Raw genomic sequence first — 10,470 nt, forward strand, 5'->3', positions numbered from 1 at the left:
AATGTAAAAAAAAAAAGTAAATATGAATTATAGTAAATAAATCCCCCCTTTAAGACGTATTTTTACTTTCGCACCACGTGACCGGCTGTCAAATATGGCCCCGTCCTACTGGGTGTGAGAGGAGCGACAGCTGACAAAGGGGAAAGACATCTGTAATATTTGCCACCCGCCTCCGTCCGGACAGCACTGCTCTCATGTGGTAGGTATACGCACGTCTCCGTGTGCCTGGCGTCCGTTTCCACGTCGCGATCCGCGGCCTGAAGCCCTCTCGGTGCACTCAGCTGTGTTCGGCCGCTAGCTTGATGCTGCCTCGGCTCTGCAGCATCCCTGGTTCACAGAGAGGGGACGAGTCTCCCACTCACTCGAGTCGCCCCATTCATTCGGCAGTGTCGGCCAGTGAGGACAGGAGATCATCTTTTCTTTATCTAAGAATCTTTTCTTTCCACTGTATCCGTCAGGTGTGGCTGCCTGCTGTTGAGAACAGCTGCAGAGCAGAAAGTCAGTGCAGCCCTCCAACCCCCCACACGGAACAAAAGGTTCCTGGTGATGTAGAAAGAGGATGGATTTCCAATCTGGAGTCTCCTCTCATGTGTCCAGATTGTTTGTGTCTGTATTACACACACTGACTGGGTCAATGTTCAGTCTGGCCATGGTTCACGGCAGAAAGCAGATAAAAGCGTGAACAAGGTTCAAAGCTCAGATGAATCATGGGCCCTGTCTCACAACTACTGGAGTCAGAATTGCTTTAATAAATGCCTAGATTTGTGTTTTCATTGTTCTGTTTTCATGCAGACTCTTGAATCAAAACCTGAATGATTTAACGTCTCCCTATTTTTTTCTCCTTAAACCTCCCCAGCAAGTGAAAAGTGCCTGCCAAATGATGACGGTGAGGAACTGACAGGAGGATTCCTTCATTGTTGCTGACCATCTGTTCAGATCCACCCCCCTGCCTCCCTCCATGCGAGCCCTCCGGCCTGCAGCCATGCAAATCAACGCGTCGCTCGTGGAGTCCGCCGTGGTTCTGGCCGTGGTGCTGTGCGTCCACATGGCCGTCTGGAACCAGCACTCCTGGTGCAGCATCGCCCTCGTCATCCAGGCGTTCTATGTGCAGCACAAATGGGACCGCCTGCTCAGGTCAGGGGGTGCCGTGTTCCAGTTTCGTCCCACGGCGAACAGCGGCATCGTCCCGGCCTCCATGGTGATGCCCTTGCTCGGCCTGGCGCTGAAGGAGAAGTGCTCCGCCTCAGGGAACGTCTACTTTGAGCGCTTCTCCATGGTCATCACCATCACCGGCATGATGCTGGCTCTGTTCCTCTCGCTGATCGCGCTCGGCATCACAAGACCTGTGCCCACGAACACTTGTGTGATCGCAGGCATGTCTGGCAGTGCAATTCTCTACACCACCAAACAGACTCTGACGGTGTCGGAGGTCATCGAGGTGCTGGAGGTACTTTTGATCTTCGTCTATCTCAGCCTAATCGTGCTGTATCTGCTGCCACGCTGCTTCACGCCCGGAGAGGCGCTCCTCATCGTTGGTGGGATCAGCTTCATCGTCAACCAGCTCATCAAGCGCTCCCTGAATCTGGCAGAGGTCAAAGGAGACCCAGTGAACTATTTCTTGCCGGTGGTAGTGGTGGGCTCTCTGTTGCTGGGCGTTTTCTTTGCCCTGCTATTCTGTTTCATGGAGTCGGAGACCTGGGTGTCATCGCTCTTCTTTCACATGATGACAGCCGTTCTGTGTCTGGGAATCCTCATGCCGTGGCTCTCCCTGTTCATCGGCCGGCACCCCTTAATGTGGCTGCTGGACTTCCTCACGTTGAACGACAGGAGACTCTGTCTGCTGGGGTACTGGGTGTTTCTGGCTGTCGTGGCCACCTGTGTCGTGTTACACCAGAACTACCAGCGCCAGTCTGGGTCCAAGAAGCACCAGGCCTCGACCGTTGTCAGGAAGTACTTTCATCTGATCGTAGTGGCCACGTATGTTCCAGGGCTGATTTATGACAGACAGCTGCTTCAGGTGGCGTCTGTGGGTTGCCTGGCAATCTTCCTGTTCCTGGAGTACGTGCGTTACTTTCGGATCAGGCCCCTGGGGCAGCTACTCAGGCAGCTGCTCACCCTGTTCCTGGACGAGCGTGACTCTGGGCCGCTCATCCTTACCCACGTCTACCTGCTGGTGGGCATGTCTCTGCCCATATGGTTGTTTCCAGGGCCCTGTGCCCCTAAGGGGATACTTCCTGGTGCGGGTGGCCTGGTGCCTTATGCCGGTGTGCTGGCGGTCGGGGTCGGAGACACCGTGGCTTCTGTGTTTGGCAGCACCATGGGGGAGATCCGCTGGCCTGGCACCAAGAAAACCATGGAGGGGACGGCAACGTCGGTGTTCGCCCAAATCATCGCCGTGGCCATGTTTCTCATCTTCGATGGGAACATCAATCTGAACTCCACCTACTCGTGGATTGTTGGCTCCATCACCCTGGTGGCCATGTTGGAGGCCTACACCTCCCAAATAGACAACCTCCTTCTCCCACTCTACCTCTTCATCCTGCTGCTGCTTTGAATGGACAGATGGCACAAACAAAAAAACAGATTCCACCCCCTGTCCTCAACCCTTTCTGTGGGGAGAAACCAGAATTGTGAATTGGGGGGGGGGGGTAAGAAATACAAAAAGAAAATAATAATAATCAAATTAAGTCCCTTTTGGAATCTGGAGTATTTTTTAGTAGCACAATAAAGAAATGGTGAAAAGCTTAATGGAGCCTGGTAATAAACGTGGCACTGACATTAATGTGCCTGCTGTCTTTGGCAGCAGACTCAATGTTAGCAGGACATTCGAGTCTGCTGTCTCCAGATCCCAGGTCATGTCAGTGCGAGCTGCTCTGAGGAAAGAGACGATCATTTCAGAAAGATGCTCAATATTTTTATTCTGTGTCACCATCTCAAACAATTTCAACTCAACTGATTTATGCAAAGGAGATTCAGGCTAACAAATTTGTGGATAAAAAAGAAGTCTATTGAATTCTGGACATTGCAGATGCTGCTAGAAGGCACATTTAGATCATTGAAGAGGAGGTCGTCTTATCCCTTTCCTACAAACGGATACATGCCTTTGTATTGCCTTCGAAGAACATTATTTAAAGTTAGCTTGTTGATATGTCTTTTTCTTAAATCAACGTCTTTTCCATCATTGGAATATTATTTCGCCGATGGCCGATGGCAATACGATGAAGGACTTTCTGATGAAAACATTTGCCTTAAGAAGTAAATTTTCTATCACACATTACCTTCTATTGTAGATGCTGTACAGTAGGCGAAAGCATGGCTCCACTCTTCTTTACAAGGGCTGGTTTATACTTCGATATGGCAGAAAATTCACTATGCTCCTGCATGACACCAATGTGAAATCCAGTTACTGTTACCAACATGTACAGAGGTATACTACAGTATTTTTGTTTTATTTGGTACATTTGCTTTGCTAAATATTTCTGTGGTTTGATGGGACCCCTCAAAGGTAAACTTTATATATACATTTCCTTGTGATACTACTGAGCCTTCATACACCGCGTATTTTTGGAATCTGTAGATTTGCTGTGGGCCAAGTTTTTATTTAATATTTAATTCACCGAAATTAAATAATTTCACAACCTAGAAGGTGTTTTCAGGATGGATACATTTCCAGCCTTTCGTCTACTTTAATCTGTGAAAGTTCTTTGGTGTTTTTTTACGTTGTGATGAGGGTTTATTAGCATGATCCTACTAGTATGTTGTTTTTACCATCGTCCCTACATTTAAAATAAATAAAGGGTAAAATTGCATGTTGAGTGCATCCGGGGAGAACGATAAAAACTGATATGCCTCCAGTGTTTAGTCCATTTGTTAAATGCTCCTTTGAGGATTGAGAAGAGGAACCTGAAGTGGTCCCACTTTGACGACGTCAACGTCAGCCCCTTTGCTTTCTCAGTTTGATTTTTGAAATCGATGAAGATGTTGTTGTTTAGAATCATCCATACATAAAATTAAGTTGTTTTTCCAATTAAGTTGCGTCTAAGAATCAACATACTTGAAAACAGAAATGCTCAGTTTGTCTGTAAAAATAGGAATCTGCCATTTTGTTCTGACATGAATGTGATAAAATAAAAAATGACAAGAATAATGCTGGTTGGTGACGATGTTGATGAGGAGACGAATAAAAGTAGATCTAGATATCACTTGTATTGTTAAGTGTTCATGAAAAGTCGGTCAAAAAGTTTGAAATCATCCAATTCAAATTAATCTTTTAGTTTGTTAAAAAAATCACATTACATCACTGATACATTCAAGAAAAAATAGTTAGTCGCCATTATTCCACTTTTTGTGTTGAAGTAATTCTGGATCAACCACATACTAGTCTACATGTAGCTCAGAACAACAGATGGTGTCATGTAAGATTACAAAAAAAACATTTTCTCTGGTTAAAACAGTTGGGTCAGTTTCTACAGGAAATAGAGGATCTTGTGTCTCTTTGCAGCAGATGACAACGTTTTCCTTCATTTAGTGTAGAGAGGTGGGAAAGGGAGCTCTTCAGTGGGCTGCAACCTGAAAGGACCAAACATGTATGGAAACAGGACAGATTGTAGGAGTATAATTTTTCAATTTGCCTTAAACTAAGAGTCTAACAGTCAGGTACCAGTATACAAATGCTGTTATCATTCAACCTGATCCTACTGACCTTTGACAGATCCAACCCAAATTTACTTTCAATATAAATGATGAGGACAAAATCCACAGTCCTGACAAAAAAGTTTATCTAAAGCTTCTACGAGGCTTCAGTGGTGAGTGAGTTAAACAAATCAAGTAAATATCTTCCAAAGATCCAATCTTTTTAGTAGAGCCCGATTGTTATTATCGGTTGGTCCATAATATCGGCCGATATGGGCCTTTCACAGACATATCGTATCAGCGCCTATGTTTACTGATAAGAAATCTTTTACTGTACAGATAAAAGTACATATATATATACATACTGTTTATATATATCGGCCGATGTATTGCCATCGTAAATCTTAATAATCCATATTAGCATTGGCCCCCACAGAATCAGAATCGGTCAGGCTCTACTTTTTAGGACAAAATTTGTTCTTTATGTTAATATATTTTCACGGGGGAACACAAGTCACGGAGGTAAAGGGATACACGTTTGTGCACAGGAAGGTATTTTGGATTTTGTTCCTCCTCATTTACTGTATATTGGGAGAACTTCAAAAAGTCAACTGTTTAAATATGGGCACCTACATTTTTATTTTGATATATATATTTTAAAACTTGAGTTTTTACAGTCTTGCTAAAGCTGCGACATCGTAATAACAATACAGTAATAACAGGACGATGGTACATTAAATTTCACCTCAGTTCTCAAGGTTCACTGGAGTTAGTTGATTTAAAGACAATATCAATAGGCAGCCTGACAGTACGATTAGTTACCACAGGCATAAAACAATTAATCCCTGTGTGTTTACTTTTTTGTTATTCTTTTGTAATAAAACCATTCAGTTGTCCATCTATGACATGCCGGAATACTATAATAGCAGCGTGAGAAGAAATAAAATAATATTCACTTTAACATAGCAGAACTAGAAAGACTGTAGCAGCAAGAGAACTAAGTATGCTTCATTAATGTTTGATTGCTGATGAAATAATCTCAACAAGATTACATTTTTTCCTAAATGTGTTTAAGTGTTTTACTTTATTATTTCATTCCTTCCTGAACGTGCCGATGGAAACACTTGACTAACCTACTGTAAATAGTGTAAAACAACACAAATCCACAACGACTCTTGATAGAGCCCCCTCACCAGTTGTCAGGGCTCCAGCGGGTGTCCTGGGATTCCATGATGTGGAACGTGTAGACGTGGCGAGAGTCTTCCGAGTTGTTCTCAGCGCTGCGATGCACCACCTGCCCGTGGATCAGGACCACACTACCTGAACACAGACAGGTTGATGGACGGGTTGGGACCCACGCAAACAACCTTATTTGGGGAAATATATGGAACCAAGGCTGAAACTAAATTTTTGTTTCGCCAACTAATCCATCAATTGTTTTTCATTGTCATTTAGTATATGGAATGTCATTTACACAAAAAATGGTCTATCGAACAGTAGTTTGCTTGTTTCATCTGACCACAAAGATATTCAGTTTACGATAATATAAAAACTTTTAAGAAACTGGAAACTGAAAACTTTTCTGGCTTTTCATACTGGATAAATTATTTGATTAATCTAATTGATCATTAAAGTTTTTGTGGAATAATTTAATATAATTCATTGTAGTATTTTGATATTTTGCGAAATAACAATAACAATATTACTGTCTCAGTATTACCACCCAAAGCTCGTAATACACATTATTTAGAGACTGGCACAAACTCTTGACAATAAATGCATGCGCGTCCCCACACCACTGGATGTTTTCTCCTCATGACACAGATTGTACATCCCCAATACACCCCGGTCAGATATTCATTTCCTCAATCACAGTCAGTTCCACAATGAAAATCGCAGACACAAGTGAATTACCTTTTTTAACCGGCACGGCGATAAACTTCTGTTCGTCATAGGTCTTCTCTTTGCCAATGAAGTCTGTCAGGGGAAAGGTGCCCTCTGGTGCACGCACCATACGCTGGGTAATACCACCTGAGGGGAGTAGATGGATGCAAAAAGAAAATGTGATCAGAAAATGATTTTGAACACTAAACCATACCGGGTTATTGAGAAACAAATACAAGTTACAGCTTATTAAGTTCTTACTGTTTTGTGACCCTGGGATAAACCACAGACAACCGTTGTTCAAGGTGGCGTCTTCCAGGGCGATCCACACCCCCATCACTCTGCCCAGGGGCTCCGTGTACAAGAATGTGGCGTCTTGATGAGGTCTGACTGAGAAACAGACAAGACAACAACAACAAAAACAACATATGGAAAAATAAAATATAATAGTAAACATTATGATAAATTATTAGGGTAAAACAATAAATAAAGGAGCAAAATCTTATTCATTTTCTTACCTTCCCCACCTATTCCTGGTTGCTGGAAAAATATAAAGAATGAAAAATGATGCCTTACTTTAAACTACTCATGTAGAATAACCTTAGGCTATAAGACAGACAGACAGATAATGGTTTACCTTAAAAATGTACATGCTTTGTAGTATCACAGGACTTAGAAGACCCAGCTTCTTGGCAATGCCCTAAGAACAACAGCATTTGAACTTTTGATGTGAGTGTTGGTTATTCTGTGACTTCTTTCTGTTTGTCATTTGCTGATATTTTTCAACAGTTCACTCACCTGAACTTTGGGTGAATGTGTAGCCTTTTTGTACAATGGCTCATAGGCATGTAGTGCTAAATGACGAAACCCAGGATTAGTTAGGGACCTCTGTAAATGTTTGTTAGGAGAATTCAAGCAGAATTTTTTTTTACCATGACCAACTTTATTCAGGGATCGCTGTTTTGGTATGATGAATTCTCCTGCAGAACAAGAAAAGCCTTACCCATTAAAAAAAGAAATGAATAAATAAATTAAGGATGTGGATCTGGATATCATTTTAATAGAGCTAACCTTTGTCATCAAAAACTCCCTCCTCAAAGAAAAAGCGGATCTTATCGCCACTGGTGATGAAATAGTCAGCATTTCCCTGCAGGTCAAAAGGTTAATACAGGTCACCTGATCTGCCGGAGAATTAAACATCACAGTCAAAATGGACTGACTGTTGACATAACGGAGGGACGCCTGGGGACGAGGTAAACACAGTCAGTCAGCGGAGAGATAATGTGTCTACACTACAGACTACACTTGACTGTCTGCACTTAACAAACCTTACCTGCATCTTTGAGTGCAGTGTAACCGGACGCATGGGGAAAGACAACATTGCTGAATAAACTGTTAAAAGAGTTATCCCAGCGCTGTTCATCATACGGTGGGTCACCTGTTTGTTCAGCTGCTCGTCTGGATGGGTGGAGAAGGTGGTGCGGCAGTGCTCCGGGACGTCCATCTGCTCCACGATCTCTGCCATCCTCTGCCTCAGCTCGTCACACTCCTGCGAGGTCAGGAGCCCGTCCAGGACCACGTAGCCGTCCGCCATGTACTGTCGAGGGGGAGGAGAGCGCTTGCAGAGTCTGTTTCACTGATTCACACGGCCCGAGAGGCTTCATGTGTCTTATGGAAGTTTCTTTCGTGCCTGTTCCCAGTTCCTCCCACATAAACAAATACACTTTGTTTTTCTCAAATTTAGCAAATTCCGAAATTGAAGAAAAACAGAGCTCAGAAAATGAAACTGTATCTTGACATTTTTATATCCTGGTTGTGTCAATCCATTCAGAATTAGAATGTGAATAATGATTATTGTTATTGTTAATTCATTGTTTGGAATATAAACTGTAAAAAAAGAAAAGGAAAAAAAAGTGTTAAGTTTCATTCGAGTTTTGGCTCGATAAATGGCTCACACTGTTGGCTGATTATCAAAATAGGCAACTTTTAATAAATTGCCATCGATTGATTAATTGATTAATCGGCTATGTGTATCACTCCTGTTTCACACAAAGATGCAATTCACGCCACGTTTGTTTTGTATGTAGGGTGAAACATAAAGATTTGCAACAATTATTCGAATAATCAGTTAGTCGCCCAGCAGAAAAGTTATCGGCAACTATTTTGATTGAAGATGAATTCGACTGATGGTCGGACCAAACAAGACATTTGAGGAAAAGTGCAGAATTTTTTCTAATCTATGTTAATGTTAATATGTTAATTCATATACTTAAACATTTATTGGTTTATTGAGAAAATAGTCAATAGTCAATGAAAGTAATCGTTAAATATGTTGTGTATTCATCTGTACACATGGGATTTTTCATTTCAGAAAAATATTTTTAAGCATTTTATGTTCTTTTAAAAAAATATTGTGAAGCAGATAGTGACATATATGCTCTCTGATGTCTGTGATAGATAGATAGATAGATAGATAGATAGATAGATAGATAGATAGATAGATAGATAGATAGGTAGATAGACAGATAGATGGATAGATAGATAGATAGATGGATAGATAGATGGATAGATAGATGATAGATAGATAGATAGATAGATAGATAGATAGATAGATGGATAGATAGATAGATAGAACCACATGAGGCATCGAACACAACAGACAATATGGATTCATTCAAATCCATAATTACAGACATTACAGATTAACTAAATGAAATGAAAGACAGAGTGTTCATCTGATATGAGAAACATTGTCCTTGAAGGTAATAAAATAATGATGTGCGGCACCTCTTGACAAGAGCATCATAATAAATGTTTATTAAATATGCTATGCGGCATCATGGCCGACAGTTGTACAAGTATGGTCAGTGATCTATCTATCTATCTATCCATATTAGTGACATTGCACCGTCTGAAGGCAGGAGGTAGAACTTTTATTTTGAAGAGTACAGCGCAAACATAGCCAATCAGAAGCAAGGGGGCACTGAAGACCCGCCCACCAATGAAAATTAAACATCGGGTGGTATACGTCAGTAAGAAAAGTGAAACAAGAAATTGAGCTGAATTCTTGTTTTTGTTTTTCTCGGCTAAAAACGAAAAAACGAAAAAACGATCCGTTTCTGGTTCCTGCCTGTGTCAATTGTACCAAAAAAACAAACGGTTCAAACGTACCTTGGTCGTTTGCCTTTTGGAATTAACGAAATTACATTGAGCATTTGCAGTTAAAAGGTAAGTGCATATAATGCAGGACAGTGTGTCTTTTGTTATATAATGCATCGCTCACCTTTTCCACATCACGATCTGTCATGAAGTCCATGGTTGTCAGCTCGAACAGTCTCTCTCACACTCGGTAAAGTCCCGCCTGTAGCCTCTGGTTTCCAACCATGTGACCTGTTGAGTCAATTATAAGCGTACAGAGGACGTAGTAGGATTCTGGACTTTAACCCTTTCGTTGCTCTTCGCGGTGGTGCAGTTGTAGCGGCCAGAGATGACCTCTAGGTGACGCTCATGTCACGCAAATAAACACCAATGGCTTACGGCGCCGCCTTGTGGTCACGCTGGGTAGTTACATAAGGCAGTGGTGGAATGTGAGCACATTTACACACACCCATATGCAAGTCGTGTTATTAAGTACAGTATTGACTTTTGAGGAGCTTGAACTTCGCTTGAATATTTCAATTTCATGTTATTTTATCAGAGGGAAAAAAAATATTTCTTACTGCTTTATTTGACTTGGCTTTGCTCAATTTGACAAAGGAAGCATCCAAAGTAGTTATAGATTATTATTAATACCCTGCAGAAAACAAATAAAGGCCTGCAGCTCACCCAACTACAGCTGTCGAGTAAAACAATACTAAACCTGAATGGATCACAACTAATAAGAGTGCTTTCAGTTTTACAGTAAGATTTCAATTTTGACTACTGTAACTTTGCAGTATTGCTTTTTTCAGCTAA

General features: G+C 41.8%; 2 protein-coding genes across 3 annotated transcripts; one reads left to right on the top strand and one right to left on the bottom strand.

Annotated features, from left to right (window-relative positions):
• The first annotated feature begins 78 nt into the window (after positions 1-78).
• Positions 79-4,202, top strand: dolk (dolichol kinase). Its single transcript, XM_035608577.2, has 2 exons — positions 79-199; positions 857-4,202. Exon 2 carries the CDS (start codon positions 959-961, stop codon positions 2,552-2,554), a length of 1,596 nt encoding a protein of 531 aa, XP_035464470.1. The 5' UTR covers positions 79-199; positions 857-958; the 3' UTR covers positions 2,555-4,202.
• On the bottom strand, positions 2,902-9,956 carry phyhd1 (phytanoyl-CoA dioxygenase domain containing 1). Of its 2 annotated transcripts, none has more exons than XR_004785039.2 (11): positions 9,800-9,956; positions 7,955-8,113; positions 7,588-7,663; positions 7,449-7,496; positions 7,315-7,370; positions 7,154-7,216; positions 7,035-7,056; positions 6,778-6,906; positions 6,547-6,663; positions 5,826-5,999; positions 2,902-4,569 (listed from the first exon to the last, which is right to left on the bottom strand). XR_004785039.2 is itself a non-coding variant. In XM_035608579.2 (11 exons), the coding sequence occupies exons 1-11, from the start codon at positions 9,830-9,832 to the stop codon at positions 4,521-4,523; spliced, it is 879 nt and encodes a 292-aa protein (XP_035464472.1). In that variant the 5' UTR covers positions 9,833-9,956; the 3' UTR covers positions 2,902-4,520. The 2 variants fall into 2 exon arrangements, 1 of the variants encoding a protein (XP_035464472.1); XM_035608579.2 differs by having other exon boundaries at positions 5,826-5,952.
• Positions 9,957-10,470: the final 514 nt, after the last annotated feature.

The sequence above is a fragment of the Scophthalmus maximus genome, chromosome 20 (assembly GCF_022379125.1).
Source record: "Scophthalmus maximus strain ysfricsl-2021 chromosome 20, ASM2237912v1, whole genome shotgun sequence".
NCBI lineage: Eukaryota > Metazoa > Chordata > Actinopteri > Pleuronectiformes > Scophthalmidae > Scophthalmus > Scophthalmus maximus.

Coding starts and splice junctions, on each gene's coding strand:
- dolk (XM_035608577.2), top strand. CDS start 959: ATGCGAGCCCTCCGGCCTGCAGCCATGCAAATCAACGCGTCGCTCGTG.
- phyhd1 (XM_035608579.2), bottom strand. CDS start 9,832: ATGGACTTCATGACAGATCGTGATGTGGAAAAG. Junction 5,953..6,546: donor CGCCGTGCCGGTTAAAAAAG/GTAATTCACTTG, acceptor GTCTGTGTTCAG/GTAGTGTGGTCCTGATCCAC. Junction 4,570..5,825: donor CGCTGGAGCCCTGACAACTG/GTGAGGGGGCTC, acceptor TGGTCCTTTCAG/GTTGCAGCCCACTGAAGAGC.